This window comes from Podarcis vaucheri, assembly GCF_965113315.1.
Source record: "Podarcis vaucheri genome assembly, chromosome: 5".
Lineage (NCBI taxonomy): Eukaryota > Metazoa > Chordata > Lepidosauria > Squamata > Lacertidae > Podarcis > Podarcis vaucheri.
In genome coordinates, this window is record NC_138763.1 from 16,717,792 (window position 1) to 16,745,487 (window position 27,696).

The following is a 27,696-nucleotide window of genomic DNA, read 5'->3' on the forward strand; positions in this document are numbered from 1 at the left end:
ACAGCATCCATCTCATCAGGTCGAGGTGGTTTTTTTAGGGGTAGGGCATCATCCACTTTATTATTAATTTCAAACTCTAATTCAGCACTTTTATTGCCTTACCCAAATCAGGGGGGGGAAGCAAGTATCTGGAGGGTCACAGGTCCCCCGCCCAATGTAAGTGATTTTTATTATTAATTAAAGATCCCAAGGCGGCTCACAACACAAAAATACAGGATAAAAAGCACAAAATGCATAATAAAAGCAAGAGCAAACCGATAACCGCCCTCCTTTCCACACACAAATTTAAGAGGGCATCAGATGTTAATCAGCCGAAGGCCTGGTTACAGAACAACCTTTTTTGTCTGGCGCCTGGCGTATAACGAAGATGGGAAGCTGAACCTCCAATCCTAAACACAGCTATATGGAAACAATGCTTTTATAATCAAGGTGTAATTTATGATGCTCAGAATAAATTCTTTTAAAAGCATACTATTTTAATATGCATTTTAATTTAGTATGAAGAAGTTCTGTAATAACAGAACAAAATTCGCTCAGCATCCTGGCTGTCTGAATTGCAAATGAGAACAGTCTAAAGAGAATCTGCTTCTTCTGGTGCTTCAAATGTTCAAATATTCTTCGTGCCGCAGAAGAACATCTGGGTTTCTTTCCACTGATAAAATATGCCTGCAGTGACCACTAGTGGATTTTTTCTGGAACTGCACTCCAGACTGATTAGGTACACAGCTCCAAGCCCGGGAGAGTTAAGTTTGCTGTACATAGGCCTGGTTCACACATTGTATGTGCCTATCACATGAACTATTCATCAGTGATTCCACTAGGGTTCGACCTCAAGTCCAACATCCAGGGCTCTGCTCCCCCAGCCACAAGACCAACTGGAGAGCTGCAGAATTCAACACTTGATGACTGCCAGGTGAACATGTGAACATGTTGCTGCTTATACAATTCCTGCTGCTGTTTTTCAATCTGTGATGCCTCATTCACATAGCAGGTACTACTTAGGATTACTATGCAGTTATGGACCTGCACAGATGGAGCCAGCCCATCATGTCTAAGGGAACAACATATACATTTCATTCCTTGCCATATAAGGCATTTTTCATTTAGATTTTTTAAATGCTCTTTTATGTAATTTTCTGCTGGTGCTTTTCATCTATTCTATTTTTTGGCTTTTAAATTGCATCACTCCCTACTCAGAGAATGTAATAATAATAATAAATGCTCCAACCCATTACATGTAAGAGGAGCAGCGTTGACAGCCAGTCAGAATTTTGCCAGCCTGGTCAGAATTTCACTTACTGATCAATTGCCAGTTTCATGAATAGCCAGAAAGGTGTGTTTCTTCTTTATGGTAGGAAAGTATTTGTGCAGTATTATTAAAAATGTATTAAGGACAGTTGTCATTGGGTCAAAATGTCTTAATTCTCTCTCTCTCTCTCACACACACACACACACACTTGCAGGAAATACAATTCTTTTTTTGCTGTCACATACTAAGAATGAAAGAAATAAACTAGTTTTCTTGAAAAGGAATACTATACACACACACACACACAAGGAACTGAAAGGGAATCCCCTTTCATGATATTTATGTTCAAGCCACTTCATTGTACAGCTATTTACATTAACTGAAATACCTGAAAAACCTCTTTGACATGGGGTAACTGAAATGTGCAAACATGATGTCTCCGACGGCATTCAACTCTCTTAAAACTATTGTCTGTCCCCAGCCTTACAGGTCTGCTGATCTATGCCGTTATGAATACCAGAGTGAATGGTACATTGTCAAATGCACAAAACTAGCATTGAGAAATATCTTGAACAAACACCCAATTCACATACTATATGTACAAAGTACACAAAACGTGAAGTGCTTGAGATTAGAATTGTTTTTATTTGTATGTGGATCCACAATCTATACAGGATATTTACAATGCATGAAAAATGGAAAACTGCACAAAATACAATTGAGGTATAAGCTAAGAGCACAGTATGTTATGTTTCAATAAATAGAATTCAAAATTTGTAAACTAAGTGACCAGATAAATGCATCTTGTTTTACTAAAACCATACAAAATATCTGTTTTTGTATCACATGAGGTAGAGCCCAGCTTTGTGTGTCATGTAATGCAATTACAGCAACTCCAACCGTAGAACTGTACATCATTGGCAAAACGTCAAAAATTATTGGCATGCACCAACCTTTTTAAAAAACTTTTGATTTTATTTTTTAACTCCAGTAATCCCACCTGTTGCCTTGAATGTTTTGCAGGACCTATTAAGTCTATAAATTATTTTCTTTAAAGATCTTGTCGCAATCCAGAAAGGTACTTTATGTTTATCCAATGACTTTTGTATGCGCCCAGCTGGACAGCAAACCATATATGATATATATGAACAGCAAACCATAGGACATATTGCAAACTAATTTTTAAACTTCAAAAATGATTTGCTGCATGGGCATGATAAACTGCTGGTCCAGGTAAATACCAAAGGTCCTGCTGAGCAAACAGAAGGTGGTCACATGCTGCTCTAGATTGTGGAAATATATTAAGGTATCAGCATCAATAAATACTTTCAAAAGCATCATGAACACATACAAAATAGAAGTTTGTCATAGTCTTGCTTATTCTGGAAGGCAATACAGCTGCATCCAGACATTTACAAACCAATAATTTGTATGGATTCATTAGAGTGATTTAGATACATTACAACTGTGCTTCCTTTCTCTTTAAGGTGAGGTATTTGAAAGAATATAATGGATTGCTATACTTATCAGGATATTCATTTGGGGGGAAATAAGAACTTGTTTCACTGTGCTTGAATATTTCAGAGCACCAGAGAATTCAAAGTATCCTCTATATTGTGGGTTTACAAAAAAAAAAGTTGTGCAATCTGTTTAATGTGTGACTTTTGCTTTTATAATAGAGAGCATCTGCAACAACAAAAGTATCAAAAGATCTCCAGGACAGGAATTATGGACTGCCTCACATTACCACAGATGTAATGGATGAAAACGTTGCAGAGCAAGTATAACAAAGAGATCAAGCTGCCACTTCCTGGACAGAGATATTTTACAGCTGCAGCATAAATATTTCAAGCATAGGATTACAAGAGAATTTAAGTATTTTCTTACATTATATTATCAGGGTTTTAAAACATGTTAATGGTATATACTTATCCGCGTTCTGTGCAAAGAAAAAGTTATGCTTTTCTAAGATCAAATGAACTTTAGCATAGGAAGCTGACTTGGAAAGTGTTTGGAGGTCAGCTACATAGCCCTATGAAAATGACTCCAAGGTACATCAGTCAGCCATTCACACAGCTGTTTTTACGGCAAATTCTGCCCTTTCAAACGGAAGCTAAGGGAAAAGTGGAAGTTCAGGTCACTAGAGGCTCCAAGAATGTGGAACTAAGCAGCAGCGAGTAGGCAAAACTGCTTCATAGTACTCTACAGTCCCCACAGCCCAGTCTACTGCAGGGGTTGCATTACGATACCTTAACTATGTACAAATGATTTTACAGCTATCAATATATTAAATATATAATAAAATTAATCCAAGAATGTAAAATATACCCCATAACTACCATGTTTACCTCAAATACTCAAGCTAAGTGATATAAGACCTACTGGAAAGTAAAAGAACAATTTGTCTGAACACACTTTGCTAAAGCTTTTTGATCTAATGTCAAAGGGGTTGTGTCTTCAAGTGCGGATGAAAGTCTTTAGGGCTGCCACAATGGTAAGATACTTCGCTCCCTAACATTTCCTGCAGAGTCTATCGCACCCTGCACTATTTGGGTTTTTTAAAAGCAGGGATACCAAGAAGCAGATTTTTTCTTAAAAGTATTCTTGGCAGCCTTGCTTCTAATGGTATGGTTTTTAGTGCTTTTCAGAAATATTAATGGAGAAGACAAATTGGAAACAAACCTATCTAAAAGGCCAACACAGGGATGACTTTTTAAAGAAAAGCCTTCAGTAATTATTAACATACAGAATGAGCATGCTAAGTCTAAAAGAGCAAATTTGAATTTACAGGAAAATTTGTCATAGGTCTCTGTAAATGGGCAAAGCCTTGTATGCAATTCAAGCTATATAGGCATGGAGTAAATCACCCATTAGGTACGTCATGTTAAGAGATAAACATAAGAAACTAGCTGCTGTAAAACATAGACTATTTACAATTTACTACAAAACTATCTCTTGGTGGCTATGGACACCTATGGCACACTTCTATGTATTAATTACTTAACATCTAGGGAAGTCTTATGTAAAGGAGGCTGAAATTAACTGTTCAATTTAAGGGTTACAATTATGATTTCTTTGATTATAAGTTGGTGTGTCATTTGGTTTTACAATTTTTCAGAGACATTAAACAAACCTGAAAGTGGCACTCTCTCTCTCCCTCTCACGTCAACAAATTATTACTACTACGAACGCATCTAAAATATAGTCAAAGTTGCCACATGTTCATCTCCGATATGTGTTGCAACTATAGCAACGTTTAGGACAAACACTGCTGATCTTTGCATTTTAGTTACCAAATCCTGTCTAAATAGAAACATGATAACAAATTGTGACATCATTCGTTCTATAAAACTGCTTTTATAATGGAAAATTGGGGCAGAAAGAAGGAAGGCATTATATTGCAGCAACATTCAGGAAGGATTGTGTCCAAAGTTCAGCGGTGGCTCAACTCTTTCTGTAGCAGAGGACAGAAAACCTGTTGTCCTCCAATAGCTGCTGGGTTCCAAATCTAATCAACCCCAGCCAACTGGGAATGGTCAGGGAGTGATGTGAATTGCAGCATCTAGAACAGGCCCATTCCTGCACTAAGATCAGGCCAGACTTCTCCTTGTATTCAGGACAGGAAAGCAAACATTGGCTAACTGCTAGCATCCCAAGAGTTAATTACCAAATGGCTCAAACACTCTCTTAGAGTCCGTTCAAACATTACATATATTACTAATGAAAGGTGTTAGCAAATTAACTTGGTTACTGATCAACAGCCACCTCCATAATTGAAAGGAGATTTCCCCAGCTCCTACAACTAGTTATTACCACTGGTCAACAACACACAGCATCTACTTAATGCTTTCCATCTCTACATGGAAGACAGTCTCCTGAGATAACTGTGTGAGAAGCAAAATTTTATGTCTGAACTCACCTTTACCTTGCAAAGGGGGGGGGGGAGTACTAGATAAAACAGACTCAGAACTTTAAAAATCAAACAGTAGCTTCCATTTCTGACACCCGATAGCAGAACAGTGACCACAATTCAACACAGAGTCAGATGTGCTCACTGATTTTAGTGGGAAGCACAACGATCTATTGGATTACCATTATCACAAAATAAAAGATGATAACCTATGTTAGTCATACCTCCAAGAGTAGACCCACTGAAATAAATGCATCTGAGTGAGTTCTGTGGGTCAATTCCAACTATGACTAACATTGATATTCCCCATAGTTTTCAGTTTTTAGGTGTGCAATCAATGGATAAATAATCTAGGTTCAGTGATTTTGACCCAAATATAACCTTTTCCCACATATCCCAAGAACTGCTTCAGGAATCTACCTCTGCTGACCACCCTGGGCCACTGGCAATAGTCTTTCTGATTCTGTTTATAGGATCATACTTCCTAAGAGGAAAGTAAGAGGTGTGCCAAGAGCAACCAATCAATTTACTTTTGATTGATCACTTGAATGCCTAAACAAGTTAAAGACTGAAACAAGTATGGAGTTATTACCAATAAGATAACTTATAATGTTAATCAAGCATGTGTGATACTTAGCTCTACTTCTTCCCCCATTTGTCTGAAATGTGCTAAATAGCAGCAAAATACTTTAGCATGCCAAAAAAAAAAAAAAATTCACAAGCATGTTGTGCTTGAACTAGTAGAATATATGAACAAATAACCTGTTAAGACCAACAGTGGAATATGCTTACCTGCTTTGAAAATGAACACAATCATAATTTATTCTGGCAAAATTAAATATTGAAATTGGTATATTCTACTGCAATAATATTTAAGGATGCAAAACACCCAAACATGTGAGCATAATATTTCTCATTAAAATTTAGCTATTTCTTCAGTAGTACTGCACTATTATTGAAACAGCAAATAAAGGCATGCAAAACATATTACATGTTAGAAGCACTATGAGGTGAACAGTTAAATGTGGGCAGAGACAGCATTTAGCATTTTTAGCTGCTTAAGATGTACATTTTAGGCAGCAATGTCCAATCCCAAGACTGCGTTTTCTACTAGGTTCAGCTCCAAGCAACCATTTAAAAAAAAAAAAAACAACTTTGTGGTGATGTACAAGCTGACTGCTTGGGATGTAAGCACACAATTGTTTCACCAGGTCTTGATCTCCACCCACAAACTTGGCAGCTGTGTTATGGAGTCTCACAAGTTTGTTTTCCAATCCCTGTGTTATTTAACATCTACATTCAACTGCTGGGGAAATTGTCCAAGAACATGGGGTGTTACGCTATCAACGTCACTCAACCCTTTTAGCCTTTGCAACAGGTGCAGGTGTAATGGTTAAGGCCTAATTATAGACACTGGATGTACAAATTCAATCCAGTTAAGATGGATCTGTTTTTGTTGAGAGGTTTAACACCCCAAGAAATTGTGGATTTACCTGTTCTAAGACGGTCATACTTCCCCTTGAATATAAATATAAATTTGAATTAAAAAAAGGATATAAACTTTCCAGGTTCCTGGATTCTGGATTTTCATTTTTATGTGGCCAGAAGTGTGCTGTACCAGCTTCAGTTTGTGCAAAAGCGGCATTACTTTCTGGGTGGCAAGGTCCTTGTTATTGTTTTGCATGCCCTGGTAACATATTCACCGAACTAATATAATTTGCTTTATATGGAGCTGCCCTTAAAGACAGCCTGGCTCCTGATTTGTGGACTTATCAAAGGAGACAGACTGCGCAGATCCTGTACCCTTAAATCCAGAAATGCACTTATACATTTTATTTTGCCGGGCATTTTAGTCCGTTTCATTTTATATTGTCGCCTGCTTGTTGCTATGTGTGTTATAGTATCATTTTATGATGCCATTGGTTTCTTTTTATTAATTTAGATTGCTGTGATCACTATGGGGAGCTGGAAAAAAAAGTATTTTATTAAGTTTCTATCCCACCCTTACTCCCCCCCCCAAAAAGCCCAGGCCAGCAAAACGTAACTGGAAATGGTATTTTTAATGGTCCCTAAATAAAGAGTGAATATTTTTTTTTAATTAAAACATAAATGCTCCAGGTCCACACATGTAGCAGGCCTCCACAACATGCAGATCAGATTTTGATGCACACAGAGTTGGACATCACTATCTGCAGTTGTCGTTTGCAGAAGCGGCTTGTCAAGTGAGACAGAACCACTATGTTAGATTCCTAGCAGGTGGGGGTGCTGTTCACCAGGAGGGAGTAGGGGATGTGGTAGGGAGGTTGGGGTGCAAAGGCAGCTACCCTGTATGTGTGCTTGCTGTGATCTGACATCTCCACCCATTTCCAGTAAGCAACAGCAACTCACTCACTGGAAAGCTAGAGCAGCAGGTCTGTCCTACCCAGTGAGCTGGATCTGGTTGTTTGTACAAAGGCACCGTCCCATCCCACGATGCAATGCATATCCCACACACATTTCTGTGGTTTCAATGGCATGCAGCACCTATAGCTAGGACAGGGCAACGAAGCTAGAATTTCTGTGAAATATATTGGTCACGTTGCTTTTTATGTTCAATGATCTGAATGTAGGCCTAGGTTTTGAAGATGATTTCCCCGCCCCTCTTCACCAAAAGCCATTCAAATACAATACTTTGGAGCAATTAGATATTTGTCTACCTGATCTATTTTACCTTCTATATAACAGAGCTGCCTTTCCTTCTGGATAACCCAAACTGTACTCAGGTTTCCACCAACAAAAAGATTGTCCACTGAAGTTTATACGTAAGCATCTAAAAAAAATATTAATAATAATCCACCAATTTATTTCCCTTCTGTTAATATACTTTATCTGTTTGGTTTCCATTGGAAAAAACACTGGAACTGAACTACTTGATTACTGGCACCAGCCTATCAGCACACTAAACGTCAAGATGTCCCAATAAGGATCTTAGCATTTCTTTTCAAAAGAAGTAAAGGTTTAATAACTATGTTGTTTACAAATGATAGCAATTTTACTTTGCCGTTTAAATGAACCTTATTAGCATCACTTTCACAATATCACAGACTCCATTTGTTCCCCCTCAACTTTTAAAATACTTTTAAAATGTCAAGACCACCCACTTTCCTGTGCTCAAAGAAAATCCAGGAAGGAGAACTTTATTGCTAATGAAGTAATCCACTCAGCTGAGGGTTAAAATTGCCACTCTACAAAATAAGGCTGACATTTTCAAACTTCCAAAGGTGTTTGGGAATCCTCAAAGAACTGTATCAAAAGTGACCTTTTCTGACATCATTGCTTGAAGAGTTACCCAAAGAAGCTGAGAGTGAATGGGAAGCTTTGAAAATAAAATATCTCAGTTTCTACTTCAGCAGCTCCTTTTCATAACAGGATTCAGCAGGGTACTGAAAGAATTGGCATTTGGCATTTTAACAGTTAATAACGGACAGTTAACTGTGTGAAAATCTGCATTTTGAAAAATGTTTGCTGTTGAATAATTACCAGTTAGCGGTTCTCAATCCAGCTTTAATAATCAAAATGAAGTATCAGGCTAGAACAATGCATGGCAGCAAATTCTCTACAATCTCTTCTTTCTGCTTTAGATTCTTGGAACTATAATAACCATTTTATGAAAATGGACTGCATGCAATAGAAAGCAAATATGCAGTTCCTGCATATTTTGAAAGAAACCAAAGTTGCACTCAGTAAAAAGTATATAGAGCCCTCGAAACAGCTTGTAAAATAAAGTTACACTGCGGAGTGTAAAACACTACGGGTTGTATCCAGTGCTTCGTCTTCCTCTCCTTGCATGTCCCCCAACATCTGCTCTGGAAGCTCCCCCAACCTACAAGAGCTGATTTGAGGATATGCAGGGGGTTATAGGGGAGAAAAGAAGAGGAGGAAGTTCCACTGTACAAGTGAAAGTCTGCTTTGCGAGCAGAATAGCAGTGCTGGATACAACCAGTGTTTTCAAGACTGCTGAAAACCATAAAAAAAGAAGGAAAGAAAGCAACATAAATACAGATTTTGTCAGTCTGGAAGTTTTACAAAGGTGTATCATTACAGATTTAAATGCATAAATCGGACACAATCTACTGGGAACTCCTCTTGTGCAAAACGTCATTGAAATGATTGGGAATTGCAACAACTCCTACTCCATTGATGCTCTGCTCACATAGGAAAAGTTCCCCATGATTGTCCCAATACCTTCGCTGATCCATGGCTTGACTTCCCCTTGGCAGGACATTTATTAGCCCTGCTGAGAAAGTGCAGATACAATCTCGTTGGCACTTTCATTTCCCTTTGCCGTTTTTTGAAGACTTCTGAATCTGAAGTTTTAATTCCTTGATCATCATCTCCAACTTTTGCCTCGCTTCTCGTTCCTGTCTCAGTTCATCTTGAAGCTCCTGTCGATCGGCCTCAGCGTGATCCAGCCTCTGCCTGAGCTCTGCCAGCTGCACATTTTTAAAAGGAGAGAAAAGGTTTAAAATCTTCATAATGTATCCCCATCCATACAACTCTAGAAACCATGCAGTTGTTTCTGAAACAACATTAAGTAAGGTATGTACAGACTCAAGCCCACTGACGTGGCAATGTGAGGTGCCTGCTTCAAAAAGTGGAAGCCAAGCGGCCGTCCCCAACTCGCCTCCAATTAGCAGCCAGCAGCACTAGTTTCCAGCAAAATCTCACCACGCAATACAGTTAAGAGAGGTGCAGAGGCGGGGTGACAGCAAAGGGGAGGCCACAAGCGGCAAAACAGGACATGCAGAATATTCAGTGCATAATAATCAGCATCACATTTCTATTTATTTATTTATTTATTTATTTGACTTGTATCTCACCCTACCTTCAAAGCAACTTAGCAAAAGGCAAAAACAGACACACATATGTGTGCAGGAGTGGACCTTGGTAATATGCTGGCCTGTGCAAGGCCATAATTTGATCCAAGGCAACAATGACTGTAATCAACATTAAACCACAGTTCATGTTTAATTACGATTTAATGCAAACAAGCAGGGTGCTGGTGTAGTCAGTTCAAAGATTTCCGCCTTGCTTCTTCCCCACATCACACTGGGAGCAACAACCACAAGTCATGACTTCTCGTGTCGCCTGAATCCAGCTCATGGTTTGTTTTTCCCAAACAATGAAGCAGTAAACCAAGAGCTAACCTTGGCTACTAGTCATGGCTAGTCTTGACATAAACCACAGTTTTAACTTCAGATGTCACAAGAAGTCAAAGGCTTGTGGTTTGTTGTGACCAAAAGTGAGGTAGGACCAAAATGGAGAATTTCAAGAAGCATGCACCAGCACATTACTCATTCACATTCAACCACAGTTCAACATTAAGAACCGGGCCATTCTGTCCTCTGGGAAATGCATTCCTCATGACACACATAAGCCAATTTATCAAACAGAAATATGTAGACCAAGATTTGTCTGGAATTAGTGAGCTATAGAAGCCATCTAGTGGAGAGCTTTAGTATAAATTTTACATTTCAGCACAAATGTAACAGGGTTTCTTTACTACCAGCATACTAGAAAGTGTTCCTAACAAATGATTTACAATCTAATGATGGGATCTTACATACACTTAAAAAGGTAAAGGGACCCCTGACCATTAGGTCCAGTCGTGGCCGACTCTGGGGTTGCGGTGCTCATCTTGCTTTATTGGCCGAGGGAGCTGGCGTACAGCTTCCGGGTCATGTGGCCAGCATGACTAAGCTGCTTCTGGCGAACCAGAGCAGCACATGGAAACGCCGTTTACCTTCCCACCAGAGTGGTACCTATTTATCTACTTGCACTTTGACGTGCTTTTGAACTGCTAGGTTGGCAGGAGCAGGGACTGAACAACGGGAGCTCACCCCGTTGCAGGGATTCGAACAGCCGACCTTCTGATCAGCAAGTCCTAGGCTCTGTGGTTTAACCCACTTCGAAGTAAAATCAGTGGTATACAGGGTCAATTCATGCATGGTTCAGATTGCTTAAGCTACCCATGTACAGGGAAAAATTGTGACCTTTTCTACTACGTTACAGTGGTATCTTAGTTGTTGAACAAATCGGCTCCCAAACGCCACAAACCTGGAAATGAGTGTTCCGGTTTGCAAACATTTTTCGGAAGCCAAATGTCCAATGCGGCTTCCGATTGAGTGCAGGAAGCTCCTGCAGCCAATCTGAAACCACACCTTGGTTTTCGAATGATTCCGGGAGTCTAACGGACTCCTAGAACAGATTTAAGTTCGAAAACCAGGGTAACACTGTATAACCTTTAATGAGAACTGGAGTGTTTATACATGAACAGCTCCATCATTAAGTCAGCCTTGTTTTAATGATTCAATCCAGAGGCAATAGTTGATCGGGAATTCCATGCATAGATTCAACACAGATGTGTGAGAGGGGAGGCAAGAGGGATGGATGTCTCCATTCCTCCTCTAGCAATCTGCTTGGTTTCCAAGTTGGCTGTGGAGGAAAGGAAACCTTTTCCTCCCCTTCAGGTTCTGATCTTCCTCTGCTGGGCCATTTGACAGAAGACTTTTTTTACACTAGCTTAGCATCTTGTGTTTCCATGACAACAATGGGATAAGGGTCTTCCCTTCTTCTTCAACCAGCACAGAAACACCAACTCCTGGCCTCCTACAAGGCTAGTAAGAACATTTGCAAGCTTGTTTACGAGGGGAAATTCGGCTTGATAACCTTTGGGGTTTCTTCTAACGCTATGATTCTAGGATACGAACTAGGATAACAATCCATTATTGTTGTTATCCTAACTAAAGAAGTATGGACTTGACTCCCATTCAAATAAGAAAAGAGGGAGAAAGGCCTAACTCTAGTTTCCCCTGTCAGATATCATTCTAATTTCCTCTTCAGAACTAATGCCCCAATGATGTCTTAGATCTGGGCTTCCAGTTCCTCTCTGCCTTAATGGAGGCAGCCCCCCATGACAATGGGAGATTGTTGGCAAAGGATTGAGGGTAATTATCCTTGCAAATTCCCCCCAGGGGTGGGGGCAGGGAACGGGCTTCACTTGCAGTACTGGCTCTCACTCCAGCATGGAATAAGAGGGGCAGGGAGGCTCTGAGTGCAAAAGCACTTCGCCTGCCAAAACCCTCCAATAGCGCTAATAAGAAGCAGAGCTTCTCCTGTTAACTAGAGCTTAATTGGACTAAAGTACAGGCGAGTACTAGAAGAGATGAAATCACAAACTGCGGAACTAACCAACTGCAAGGACTTTAAGGTCTGAACTTGAGATAAGACTTAATTCGGTGCAAAAGATGGTGGGGGGAGTGGAGCCTACTGTTTCTTTAAATTTTTCTTCTCTACATTTATGATTCAGCAACTCTCCTCTGAATGTTAGTTCAAATTATAGTTGTACAAGCAGGGATGGAAGAAATTGGATTATAAATATGGAATACATCAAATGGAATTGTGCGTAAAAAAAGGGAAAAGGGAAGGAAGCTCTATTTTGCAAAAGGTTTACAATGGAAACTTAGAGCTGACTCTTCCCGTCTGTTATTATTCACGAAGTGAACTGAATAACACTAAGAGGACTTGGGATTTAATTTAATTGGAAGTATGATTGCTCATTTATCTTCAGTTGGAAGGAAGGATGAAGGAGTCTGTGAACTGCCAAAGAACTGATAAGGTTCTTTACTGAGTCATCTGCAGTTCAACAGACTGCTCTTCTTCCCAGGGGGAGAGGAAAAATGGTGAAAACAGGTTATTTACTGGGACAGAGTGTCTTTTGCAGCTGCAAAAAGTTGCAAAGCAATGACGCATGGGACAGAGCTATGGATAAACTTCTGGAACAATGAGATATCAGCTCCAACCAAGGCATGATGAATAACAGCAACAACCGGGGTAAAGAAAGACATAGCATCTTACAAGGACAGGAAGAAACACCACAGACAGAATAATTGCCATACACAGGAAGAACAAGCATACAGTTTGAGTTCCTCACTTGTAGTTTTATAAATCATTTAATGTGTCAACACTAGAAGGCGTTATTAATATTGCAGTTGTTGTATAAGGGATTATTATTATTATGATGGGAATGTAATGGAAATTAATAAGATTTTGGCATGCAGAAATATAGAAAATAATCAAATCTAACATGCGGGGGGGCACTTTATCTAAATTATATAATATGGAATTTGAACAATTGGTATTAATAATTGTATTATAAATTGATTTTGTTATAATGAGGCTATTATTGGATTGTAATTGAAAACTAATAAAAATTATTATTTTTAAAAAGGATGTCTTAGATCTAGAGGAATTGTAAACTCATTGTAATCTGCCAGTCAGTACACTCAAGGGAATACTATACATGACACCCAAAGGTATAAGCCTCAAGCCACAATTCAGTGGGAAAGTAAAATCCCCTGCCTTAAATATATCAAAACTATGGTTCTTTTGGATTAGTCAGCTGACTGTGGTAGAGCCAACTCACTAGCATCTCTAATAAGGGCTTTAGTCCATTATTTAAGAAGATAAATTGGGGAAGAAGGGGAAGAGAGACATACCTAGTTAATAAAACTGAAAAAGCTTAAATTAATCCATAATAGAACTAAGGCACAAAAATAAATCAGTGTACTGACTGGAACTGAAAAATGAATTTAACATAAAAACTATATGAGCAATACTTTTACAGTCCCTGCTTGGTACAGAAAATCAACCGTACTCAACATATGCCAGTCTTTTAAAGCATGCTGATATTTGTGGTTCCAGTGGTGATACCAAATGCTTAATAAAACCCATTCTATAATCAGGGAGGATAATTTTTTAACAAGAATTTAGGGGACATACCAAATATATCAAAAATTTAAGTCAGGCATCATCATCATCATACATTAAACCATCTTCTTTAAAACTGTCTATAGAGGGTGTGTGGGTGTGGGTGTATTGACCCAAACCCACTGTTATTTATTTATGGATTTAAATGCATAATTTCTGTATCTGTTACAAGTTTTACATGCCTTTGCAATATAAAGTATTTTCTGCTATTTGCTATGTTCCAGCAGCAATTTCATAGGTAATTAACAAGCGAAGACCTCCAACAACCAGGTTAAACTAATGTTTTGTGCTCACCTGAGCTGCATATTCTGCTTCTTTGTCCTTTTCCAAGTTAGAATCGCAGGTACATTTTTGCTTTATTACCTGCTCTAACTTCTTCTCCAAGTCCCTTTGCTCAACATAAAACTCTTGCATTCTTTGAGCATGCTCAGTCTGCAAAGATTCAAGTTCTTTTTGCAAATTCTGCTGCTCTTCTGTTAACTCCTTCATGGCTTTTGAACTACTTAACATTTCTACTTCCTGTGAAGAAAATGACCAGAATTGCACAGTGTTAGCAACACCACAAAAGCACAAAGCATTTATTTCTATATTGCAAACTTCTATGGTTACTGTCATTTTTGTTATGCAGAATATAGCTTCAAGTTTTGTGGCACTTATTTGAAACCAGAGAATGGATAAATTTCATGTTCTTGGCAGCTTTTCTTACACACACACACACACACACACACACACACACACACACACACATATATATATATATATATATATATATATATATATATATATATATATTATGTTTGGCTTCTACAGTCCATAAAAACTAGATTCAGTTTGATGTGTGCAAAAATCATACTGTAGGCTCAGTGGAAAAGCATGTACTTTGCATGCAAAATGTTCCAGCTTCAATCCACAACATCTCCTGGTAAGGGTGGGAAAGACTCGCTCCTGTATGAAACTCTGCAATACTGTGCAAGGTGGACCAACAGTCTTGACTTGGTATGCAGTAACTTCCTATGTCCTACCAAAATTTGTTCATCAATACAGACCATTTCAATAAGTTTGCACACATGCTGTACAGTCATACCTCATGTTACGTTTGCTTCATGATATGTTTTTTCAGGTTGCGTCCCGTGGCGACTCACAAGTACCAGAAAGGGTTACTTCCGGGTTTTGCCGCTCGCGCATGCACAGAAGTGCTAAATCGCGCTTCGCACCTGTGCAGAAGCACCAAATTGCGCTGCGGACCTGCGCAGATACAGCGCTTCAGGTTGCAGGCTTTTCATGTTGCGAACGGGCCTCTGGAACAGATCCCGTTCGCAACCAGAGGTACCACTGTATTACCTATTACAGGCTTGCACATCATGTTCGTCAACCTGACAGCTAGTGAAGTAAAACCAGTTTAGCAGCGTTACAATAAAATTTGAGTAACCTGAGTCAGCCCTTCAAATCCCTGGTGTATGTATATGAAACAGGAACACTGAAAAAAGATTGACCTTGGCACCGTTGTTTTAATTGTCTCACTGGAGAAACTCCTGTCTGACCATTCCAATTTACAAATAATATGTTTCTGTAACTATTTTCCAGTACGCCTACAAAACCCAATAATGTTTCTTTAGCTATTTTTCAGTATGTCTGTAAAACCCCAGATGATCCACATTAACACTGGAACAACTGTTTTCATAGAATTGTAGAGTTGGAAGGGATCCCAAAGGTCATCTAGTTCAACCCCCTGCAGTGCAGGAATCTCAGCTAAAGCACAGAACCATAGATTTGTAGAGTTCGGGCTTCTCTCAGTCTCTCCTCACAATTGTCTTTTACTTCCTTGACACTTTACCCAGCTACGCTTTGTGCTCTCATTCAAACCCTTTAAAATGTTCTCAAAGCCTAATGTTATTTAGTGCCATCACTATACATTTTCTTTAAGCTACCTTCAATTTTGAAACCAAATATTGGGATGGGAAAGTTTTTTTTTAATGTTTAATGCTTTTAATGTTTTTAATATTTTGCCGCCCAGAGTGGCTTGGGCAACCCAGTCAGATGGGCAGGATACAAATAATAAAATTCTATCAGCTTCAAGGAGAGACATATGTGCCTGGAGGAACTGCACACCGCTAACTGATGGAATCTAGCAAGCATATTTACATCTAGCCAGCAACTACATCGGGGTCGGCAAGGTTTACCTCACCTGGGCCGGTTCACTCCAGCTGAGCACACCTGCGATTGCCGGTGTCTGCGCAGATGCAATTTCCGGTGTCTGCGCATACACAGACGTAATTTCCGGTGCCGCAGAAGCAAGTCCCCGCGCTGTGCTGCACCGGTTTAGCGCAGAGCACGGGGATTCGCCAAGCGGGCGGCTCAGTTCGCGGGCGGCTCATGGGCCGGTCAAACAACCCCCATGGGCTGCTTGTGGCACATGGGCCTTAGGTTGACAACCCCTGAACTGCATGAATGTTTAAGGGGGGATATGAAGTATCCAACAGTGCACCCAGATCTTCTCTGGCTCACAGGCTACATGATTCAATTTGATATCTCCACTTGTTATGCACAGGCAGCTCTTGCTACTTACTTAGGGTGCACTGCAGAATCAGGAGTTTAGCATATGTCTTTCAAACTTACACTGATCATATTTACTCTTATCTGAGTGAAGTCTCACACTGTCAAAGGGCAGTGTACACCGATCTAGAAATACTTAACACTTTTAAACAACGCAAGCAAGAGTCATTAATAGACACTCAAACCACAGAAGGGCTCTTGTGTTAAGGTTTCATACCACAAGTAAATAGAAAAGCTGGCAGAGAGCTGGTACAAAGATAATCGCACTAATTAAGCCCTTAATCCTTTGCAGCAGAGTGAATTTCATGCTTATTTAACATGCTAATGTTACACATAAGCATAAGATTGTGTAAACACCTAAAATCTACTTGATTCACTTTTCCTACACAATACTGGAGCCAAGTGTTAAACAGTAGGCTTCAGCAAGGCACTCCTAATTCAGAAAACTTGATCAAGCCCCAGTCCAGGTCCCAAATGCAATGAGGTGGCTTGCACAGCCCCTAATTAAAAATTAGTATTTAAAACCCTAATTAAACATGTGGTTGGTAGTGGTGAGAAAGAGGCAATGCCTCCATAATCTCCTTCTCCCCCCACACCCCATTGATAGCTATGGTTTGCTCCAGGTAGACCTGACCTGAGGTGATCTGGAGCTGCCTCAGCCCACTTTAGATAAATCTTGAATCAGGTCAAATCAAACTTGGTTCAGTTCAGGATCCAGGATTTGTCTGGAACCAGATGCACAACCCTATTCTGCAGCAGTAGAGTACTATATGGAATGCTGAAAGATTGTTCCATACAGCTTCAGATAGTTTTTTTGATATACTAAATGATACCCTTTCTCCCACATTCAAGACAAAATTGTACTGGCGGTGGTTAAATCAGTCTTGTAATTTAATCCACAAAATTAATCACCAATATCAATTTACAGGAGCCTATGCTAGTTCGAAAGCACGTCAAAGTGCAAGTAGATAAATACGTCAAAGTGCAAGTAGATAAATAGGTACCGCTCCGGCAGGAAGGTATACGGCGTTTCCGTGTGCTGCTTTGGTTCGCTAGAAACGGCTTAGTCATGCTGGCCACATGACCCGGAAGCTGTATGCCGGCTCCCTCGGCCAATAAAGCGAGATGAGCGTCGCAACCCCAGAGTCGGTCACGACTGGACCTAATGGTCAGGGGTCCCTTTACCTTTACTTTATGCTAGTTGCCAGTGATTTGTGGCCTAGAGGTAGAAAAGGGGAGGCGTGGCAATCAGTGTTGTAGAACTCCCTACTTAATTCCCTATAGGCAACTCTTAGTGGCTATCTACAACCTCATAGAATCATAGAATCATAGAATCATAGAATCATAGAGTTGGAAGAGACCACAAGGGCCATCGAGTCCAACCCCCTGCCAAGCAGGAAACACCATCAGAGCACTCCTGACATATGGTTGTCAAGCCTCTGCTTAAAGACCTCCAAAGTAGGAGACTCCACCACACTCCTTGGCAGCAAATTCCACTGTCGAACAGCTCTTACTGTCAGGAAGTTCTTCCTAATGTTTAGGTGGAATCTTCTTTCTTGTAGTTTGGATCCATTGCTCCGTGTCCGCTTCTCTGGAGCAGTAGAAAACAACCTTTCTCCCTCCTCTATGTGACATCCTTTTATATATTTGAACATGGCTATCATATCACCCCTTAACCTCCTCTTCTCCAGGCTAAACATGCCCAGCTCCCTTAGCCGTTCCTCATAAGGCATCGTTTCCAGGCCTTTGACCATTTTGGTTGCCCTCTTCTGGACACGTTCCAGTTTGTCAGTGTCCTTCTTGAATTGTGGTGCCCAGAACTGGACACAGTACTCCAGGTGTGGTCTGACCAGAGCAGAATACAGTGGCACTATTACTTCCCTTGATCTAGATGCTATACTCCTATTGATGCAGCCCAGAATTGCATTGGCTTTTTTAGCTGCCGCGTCACACTGTTGGCTCATGTCAAGTTTGTGGTCAACCAAGACTCCTAGATCCTTTTCACATGTACTGCTCTCAAGCCAGGTGTCCCCCATCTTGTATTTGTGCCTCTCATTTGTTTTGCCCAAGTGCAATACTTTACATTTCTCCCTGTTAAAATTCATCTTGTTTGTTTTTGCCCAGTTCTCTAATCTGTCAAGGTCGTTTTGAAGTGTGATCCTGTCCTCTGGGGTGTTAGCCACCCCTCCCAGTTTGGTGTCATCTGCAAATTTGATCAGGATGCCCTTGAGTCCATCATCCAAGTCGTTGATAAAGATGTTTTGTGTCTAATGCTATCTCAGGTATCCCCATTCCGGACTTCCAATCCTTTGCATTTTGTGTAAGGAACCTCTGGACAGAATATTTCCAGAGCACTTCCTCCAGTGCAGACACACAGTCTACAATGTAAGAATTTATAATTATGTAGTCATGGCATTTTAGCATCCAATAATAAAAAAGCATATTCAGGTGGTGACTTTAGACTCTAAAGATTATTCCAGTAACACCTGAGGTTTGGCAGCCAAGTCAGCAATTTCAGGATTATATTAGTTTATAGTATATTAAGTTAATGTGACTTGAAATGAGGAGACAAGCCTTTACCTTGTATGATCCTATCTGTGTATTACTGTAGTTAACACTTCACGGTAATCAAGATTTAAAACCACTACAAAATGTTATGCGACAAGCAGGTTTTAGAAGACAGAACAAAGCTAAATCAAATACATGCCATACCATCTGAAGATGTTGCTTCTTCTGCAAAATTGTATGTAGCTTTTCTTGCTGTTTTATATAGGTTTTCATTACATCTTCCATCATTTTCCCTTTGTCATCATCACAGCCAGTATCACGTGGAAGAGTCTGAGATGAAGTTTGTGCACTGCTGATTACTTCTACCACGTCTTCTGTAGTCACTTTGGAAGAGATCTGTTCAGCTTTCCTTCTGCTTGCAGGTTTAATGGATACAGGCCGCTCTATAGGAGTCAAAAAGGTAGGAAAAGTAATGATTGTTGAAATGCTACACTGGAAAGCAGCTGCACGTTACAAGATGCAAGTGTACAGAAAGATGTTTCTTTTTCCTACTCACCTGAATTAGCACACACTTCTGTACTAAGTTTCAAATCAACTTTCTCTTGTACTTCAAGAGAAAGATCCTGAAAGAAAATGGCTTTTTTACGTTTGCCACCGCTGTGTTGCTTCACTGACTGTCCCGGTAGAGATTTAATTACCTCTGAAATCTTCTCTGCGGTTTTAGTAGCTTCTTTACATTGTGGCACAGAAGAGGTAAGAGATACATTGGGAGCAACCATTTTATCACACATGTAGAAGTAGTAGCTGGAAACAAAAAAATAAAAAAGCAGAATTAATGAAAATTATTTAAATCAACTGAATTTGAACCAAGCATGAATTATTATTACATCTTAGGTTTCAAAACCTGGGAACATGAATTAATTTGGCTTTGGTTACACGAGAACAGATTTAAAATGGAAATCTGTTTTAAAGCAGTTGTGCATATTCATTGTTTAGTTTAACAGGATAAAAAACAAATCAACTAAGGAAAGCAAGATAGAAACCAAATCAACTAGTTGCTATCATGAGATATGAATGGCACATTGGCAAGGATGAATAAAGAGAAAGTTTTAGTTTTTGTGTATTACTACAGTACCTCACCTTATTCAACTCTGTGCTCTTGAAAATTTGCATAATGCTTTTAGGCTATTGCTTTATCACATAGATTTAACTGTATATTATACAAAACTATGAGTGCTCAAATTGTGCAGAAGATGCCACTCATATTGCCTGAATAAACCACATTATAGTAATGGAGCAACTTCGCTTTTCCCAAAGATGAATATCAGCAGGGTTACAGCTGTGAGTTTAAAGACAGAGCAGATTAATTCCTAGTAAAACCAGTTCCTTCCCTTATTAACTAACAAAGGAACCCTACCATTTTAAGTTTTCGCTTATTTACCTGAGGACCGCATAGTTTCTTATGTGGGAATGGCTGCACCAGTGTTTCTGCTCCCAAAAACTGCATCTGCAAGCAAATTGCTACAGAGCAGGTAATAAATGCCTGTGTTCTCAGATTGAAGTGGAGACACATATAGGAAAATTATATAGTGTAAAGAAGCTGCACCGCAGCAGCTAAAGAGCTGTCATCAGCTTTGTAGACATTTAAAGAAAGACCACCCTTTAGTATAAGATTCCCATGGTGGCAGACAATTCATGGAGATGAAACTAATAAAATAATTCTCAAGTGGAAATGAAAAAAAATTCTATGTGTAGCAGGCATAAAAGATGTCCAGCATAAAACCACAACCTAAAGCCAGTTACAGAACATGCTGAAATGTCCTTTCAGTGCTTGACATTTGTATTTGCCCAGACATCAGAGCTGGCACCAGGAGAAATCCTCTAAGGAGGGCATGCTAAATATGGCCTTCTCACGATCCATTGAACTTCAGGAAGTGGTGTAACCCTCAGATGAGGGCCACGGATGAATAATGAAGAGTTCAGGTAATCTCATACTGTAGCAGATGACCCTTCATATAACCTAGTCCAAGCCTCTATTCATCACATCCTTCCCACCCTCCAAAATTTGCAATATAGAAAATGATAACACCACCACCGTGTCCTGCAGGTTTCTTGTACACTACCTCGGCAATCCTGTGTACATGGAAGTGCTTTGAACACTAACAGCAGCATATAAATCCTAAAAGCATACTTTCAAAAGTGCAGCGTTGCAGCCTCAACTACTCTTATTTCCTATGCAGTTTAAATAATATTTTATTCCCAATATCAACTACACGGGAATTCATACTGCTATTAAGAAAAGGAAGGTGCAAAGAACACAATTAACTAAGCAAATTTTAGTCACAGAATCATAGAATTGCATAGTTGGAAGGGAATATGAGGGTCATCAAGCCCACCCTGCGAGGCAGGAATCTTTTGTGCAACATGGGGCTCAAACCCATTACCCTGACATTAACAGCTTCATGCTGTACCAACTAAGCTTGTTTTAACATTTTCTCTTCCATTTTCCTGTTTTTGCATTTGTGTTACGCTACAGAAATCTGAAATAATAATGTGCAATTAAAAAAAAATGTTTTAAAGAAATTCTCTTTGGGGGATGGAAGCCAGATACATTTTGAAAGCTATTACGAATACTTGGGACAGAGGGAATCTCTTTGGCTGGTAGATATGTGACCATAATGAAGCAATGTGCTCTGTTTGTGAAATTAGCTGAGGAACGGCGCATGTGATAATTCAACTGCTACATCAGCATTATACAGACATGTCATCAGCAGAGCAGAGCTTCCCATGGTTTCTGTGAGCTGTGAAGCGTGTCAACTCTTCACATGGTTGAAAGACAGCTGCATTTAATTTGTGAGACTGACAGACAACTATACAGCGCAAATGGAGTCTCCCATGCAGCAATTTAATGTTAAAACAACTTTTGAATATAGATTGAAGTTGCTATTGCACAGACCCACACACATACACAGTGCAACAATATATGCCCAATTAACTCTGGACCAAATCTAGCCTGAGAAAAGCAGCTCCTTCACAGGCTGATACAAATCACCCCTCACCGCCATCCACTTTAGGAATCTGCTTCCTAACTACATTGGTACTTGCTGCTGTAACACATCCAGCTTTACATTAGCCTAAATTGTATATGCTGGCAAATCTAAGAGAGAGGCAACAGAGAAATCTGTGTCAACTACAGCAGGGTAATCAACCTTGCAGGTAAGTGGGAAGAGCTCAGCTTGAAGAAAAATGCGAGTGGAGCAGAACTGGATTGCTTGCAGGGGTAAGTCCATAGCATAGTAAAGAGAAAGCTCTAAAGCAAAAGGTGCAGGTAACTGAAGGGCTGAAGAGATGGGATAGAAGAGCCAGGAGACACAACAGGTTGCAAGAGCACAGTGAAAGTGCTGTTACACTTGTGCTGGTCTGGTCCCAAAAGATGGAAGGAGCAAGGAACAAAGAATCCACTTCCTGAGCCTCCTCCTTTCAACATCCGCTTGACAAAGCTTAAAAGGCCCATATCCCGGGCAGCCAACTTCAGTCACTCAAGCAACTATGTAGTAATTTTTCCTACATATGCACCTTAAGTGTTCAAGCAAGTCTTCTCTTAGCAGCTGGTTTAAGTCCCTGGAGGAAAAGAATGAAGGTGGTCCCAGACAGGTGTTTATTGCAGAATCAGTGCTGCTTAGGCACAGATGTTTTTCACCATACTCACAAGACATCACCAAAATGCCAGCTGATTATTATTAATTGTTTGCATTTATTCTGGATTTCACCTTCATGTGGAAGATGCAATGCATAAAAATAACAGCTGGATGTGGAAGGTCATTAACAAATTTTGGGGGGTGGGCTGTTTGTCCCGTGAGGTGACATTTGGGTGTGTGGCCTTTATCGCTGCACCATACTTTCATTTGCTCCTTACCTGATCACACAAGCTAGCTGTTTTGTTTCTGGTGGCTGAAACTTCATAATTGAGTATGAACATTTCCATCAATTGCCCATGCTGAAGTCACAAATAAATGTTAGCAACCTGGTGCGAAGGAACTGTTCTCTCAGGAATGCCACAGAGCACATGCAATAGATTACCTGGGCTCTATTAATATATGTTTGTTAATAAGGTGCTTTTGCACAAGACCTCTATGAATCTTGCACAAAACTTATACAAGTCAGGTAAATATCACTCTTGCACAAAAGCTCAGTTTTACAAAGAAATCAAGAGTTGTAAAACAGCAACTGCAGTGAGTGTACCAAAAGGAGAAGAAAGGAAAAAAAAGAGTAGAAACTGCTTTGGAAGAAGTGACCCATAATACCAAAATTCAGCTCTAGATTGGTCTAGAGCAGAATGGGGTATATCTGGCTCTCCATATGCTTTTGGATTACAAATTCTGTAATTCCTGGCTGATGCCAGGATACTTATAATTCTGAAGGGAGATAGAATCCAACAATATATGAGGAATCACAGCCTCCACATCCCTGGCTCAGGAGGCCTATAATTATTTCTTAAGAAATAATTTCTTAAGACACATGTTACATATGTGACCAAACTCTAGAACGTTCACTTATCCTTGCGCAAAATATGGACTACCCCTCTAAACTTCAAGTTGTGCATTCACTGCTTATATTCTTGACAAAAGGATGTTTACCTGGGATGCATGAATGAGTGCGGCTGATTAACGGAATCTGCTTCCTGCTTTACAACTGGATACCATTGTTGAAATTCTAGGTTATACTGAGAATCTGCCTGAGGAGAGAAAAAATCAGCATTTATGTTTTATGATACAACATTCCAGTTGTGAGAGTTATGATCTGGAGGAACTGCTTTACAATTATTTCTCCAATGTCATCAAATCAGGCAGGAGAAATTACAAGGCAACAAAACAGAAGCAACAGTAGAAAAGCAAGATTACCTCAGTTTCCCCCATTCCAATTACAGATGAAAGAATTAGCAGCTTTCTTGAAAACTGGTCATCTTCCAGCCTTTTTTACTACAATAAATATACTATGCCACACACAGGACCCTGCTCTGGACAATGCTCCCATACTGGCATGGGGTGGGCTTGAAAGAATCCCATGAGTGACCAAAAGTGATCCTGTGCTTCTTTTGATCAAAGTACATGCTTCAGAAATATTCATATATTGCGTCAATGGCAGCATGTGGAATTTTAATTCAAGGTTCTTAATACCATCATCATAGCAATGTATATCAGTATGAAACCTTCATAATGGATAAAGATGGGAAAGGAGCTAGGGTTTCCACGGCCAGATAAAATACTTATTTCAAATATGACAGCTTCAAAGAACCTTGAGAATTTCAACTTTCATTTCTGAAGGTTCAGCAAGTATAGGACATGACTGCGGAGAATGAACAAACCATGTTGTTCTTCCCTCGGTGAAGGAGCACCCGTAGAATAATAACTGAAAAATCTCCGATCAGGAAGCCTAGTTACTGGCTTCAGCCTCTTTCTTTTAATCAGAAAGCAAATTAGTCAGGTAGATTTTTATAGAAAAAAGTAACGAGAAGGAGCTGGCAGAAGTCTAGATGCAAACCTTGTCTGCAAAAGCCACATGGCTTTGCCACTTCAAAATGTGTTTCACACATACATCAAACAATATTTCTTCTGTAGGAAAAGTGTTGTATTGGGATAAATTGGGCCACTTCAAATGGGACGAAAAGCCTAAATGGAAAGCACTACTGCATGTGAAATAGCATCTCAACTTGTGTGATAACTGCAAATTGCTATGAGTGAGAATTTCAGAGATGTAGAATTAATTCAGTTTTACCATTAGCCCATGACATTGCCTTCTCGTTGTTCTATCCCAGCTAACAAAGCATAAATCTAAGTTCTTAAAAACCACTTCTGTGAATACCTGAGAGCCAGCGCGTGCTTTGGCTACTCATTACTCACCACTCAGTTATACTGTGAAATTAAAAAGCAAATTTGTTCCAAGAACCAACTTTGCAGAGAGCATTCATAGTGAAACTGATAAGCAGAGAACAGAAACAGAGTTTTAGTATGTTTGTGTTTAGATCACAGATGGTGAAACTTCAAGAAAGGGATCCTCCCCGGGGCAAATCCGTTTCAGCGTATCAGAACGCTTGCATCTGTACACAGATCTTTTTCTTCCCCTTTGCACATTTCATGTATGTGCTAAACCATGATGAGTCATTTCATATGCTTTATGCGGAGGAGACAAAACACTATTTTCACAAGACACATGGAGATGTATATGTGCACCAGAAGAAGTAAAAACAGCTGGAGTTCCTAATCATAAGAACTTGCCTTCAAAAACATTTGTTTCTCCCAAACTGTGTCACAAGGAGGACACAATATCCATCATGAGGTTACTAAAAAATGATGGAACATCTTGGCTCCATAGATAATGCCAATCCTTTTAACAACTCTGCACTTGAAGGCAACAACACCTTGCACTATGGCTTCGGATACTGTACTGAATTCGCTTTTCAACCTTCCCCAAATCATAATTAATTAAAAACCTGTTCTGACACATGCAAACATATTATGAGAGTCAAATAAATATTTACCACGCCATTATGTTTTTAAAAGGATTGGACCAAAAGTTTCAACAGTAACATTTTTTAAAAATAAAGGGAAGTCTTGAATTTCCCCCTACCCTCCTGAGTAAGTCTTATGCAGCACTGCTTCTCTGATTCTTGCATTTTCAGCACTTACAATATATTTAGAGTCTTGGGGAGGGGGGTGTCAGCCAAAGCCAGTTAGGTGTAGTTCATATTAGCAGAAGGGCATTCCTCTACCCCTCCTCCACCCTTTTTTTCTCTCATCAAAATGTGAAGATCCCCAGAATCACTGCATCTTAACTATTCTTTTGCTACTTTGCTTTTCACATCTCAGAAGTGTTAGAAGCACTGCTGAAGCAGCAGAGTGTTTCGAGAATTCCTGTTAATGCTGGATAAGGATGTTCCTATTCTCACGCATATAAATTCTCCTTATAAAAGCTTTAAGTCGCATTTTACATTCTGTTAAGCTAAAGGAGAGGATATAGTTGTATCATTCTTCCCCAGATGAACAATTACTCCTGGGATAATGTTAATTGTCTTGCATTTTACAGATAACTTGCCCAAACCCAACAGCAATAGTTCCTCTAGAAATAAAGAGGGGGAATCACCACAACTCAGATGTAACCAGCTTTCGTTATATATTTCTTTCCTCCCACTAGGGAAAGAAAGGGGATTTGGAATGATGTTCAGAAGTATGTTCAATACACATTAAGATCAGTGCGGTCCCTTCTGTTTCTTCATGCAAATGCATAGTTGCTCAACTACAAACATGCTAACACCCTGCCTCCAGCAGGAAGGGAGGAAGGTAGATAGGTGAACATGCATGTTATTGGAATGGTGTTGAGTGTAGAATACTGATAGAGAGGTCCTTAGCTCTACGCTTCTTCCATATTTTAGGTAACCACCCATTACCAAACAAGCACTATTCTACACATGAGATGAGAATATAATTCCCTGAAACTGTAATTTAATATTCTATCCACGAGACAGCCCTGGCCTATTATGTATGAGGAGTCTCACATTGGCACATCAACAAAACCATAGTCTTCATAGCAGTCGTTGTGTCCTTATTTAAATTCCCCCTCTCGCACAAATCACTCATTAAAACTCATATTGTGAAGGCTCATGGAAAGGTCATCTGTATTTATACAGCAATATGTAAATGCAGCACAATATTTTGGTAATACATAGCCCTTCATTAGCCATATTGCAAGAATGCAACAAAACGATAATGAGGTTGTTTATAAGCCTTGAGACACAATGTATCAATCATTTTCTTTTAAGGTAAGCCAAAATATTGTCTAATGAGTTACCATACCTTAAGCTATGTTGTCATTTAATGAATAGCAACACACTTGCTACATCTTTAATGATCATATAAACCTGATTAAGCTGGGAAATTTATAGTTTCTGTCGCCATAACAAGTTCAGTATCTTCTTGGCCTGTGTACCTAGAACAAGTAAGCTCCCAATCACCCATCTGTGGTCCAACATTCATTTAGAGCTGTATTACTGCCAGTCAATGGACAATTCATGGCTGAGACAACGCCTCTAGGCAAAACCTCACATGAACTGTACTTCTCGCTACTTTATTTTACTTATCCTCCACTTCTCCCAACAGGCAGAAAGCATAAAAAAAATGAAGAAGCTAGCCTATGATTAAATGGACTGATTTATATACTCATCCATGAACAGAAGTTGATCCACCAAAATCCTACAACTTTTATCTATTTACTATGACTATTGGAAAAGCAATAAATGGAAAGGGTAGTGATTAGCTTTTCCCCCCTCTCCTAAGTTTCGCCTCTAGAAAACCTGGTCTTTTAGATGGAGTAAGTTAGTGCTGTTTCATTTGCTGCCAGTTAAGCTTTTGCTAGTTATGAATTCTGAGTTCCCACCTCCTGCTTTCCCATCAAGCATAACGGGGGGGGGGGAGTGTGGGGGGGGGGTTCTACATATCATGGACATTTGAAATTTACAGATATGGAAAGTTCAATGTAGGTATGTGCAACCACCAGTATAATTGCTCTCCATGAAGCAATTGAGTTATAACTTGCCACTACCCTTATACACGCAATGATTCCACCCATTTTATTGCCTCCTCTCAAGAATTCTTAGGCATGTAAGCATGAAGAT

At 39.7% G+C, this 27,696-nt stretch overlaps 1 protein-coding gene across 1 annotated transcript in view; it reads right to left on the bottom strand.

The window, feature by feature from the left end:
* Window positions 1-1,871: 1,871 nt before the first annotated feature.
* The window catches only part of SKIL (SKI like proto-oncogene), a 33,561-nt gene continuing 7,736 nt past the window's right edge, over window positions 1,872-27,696 (bottom strand). Inside the window, exons 3-7 of the mRNA XM_082224174.1 lie at window positions 23,666-23,763; window positions 19,585-19,832; window positions 19,233-19,471; window positions 14,262-14,486; window positions 1,872-9,631 (exon numbers count right to left, since the gene is read on the bottom strand). Of these exons, the coding sequence (XP_082080300.1) occupies window positions 9,470-9,631; window positions 14,262-14,486; window positions 19,233-19,471; window positions 19,585-19,832; window positions 23,666-23,763 (972 nt within the window). The 3' untranslated portion in view covers window positions 1,872-9,469. The remainder of the gene's footprint in view (window positions 9,632-14,261; window positions 14,487-19,232; window positions 19,472-19,584; window positions 19,833-23,665; window positions 23,764-27,696) is intronic.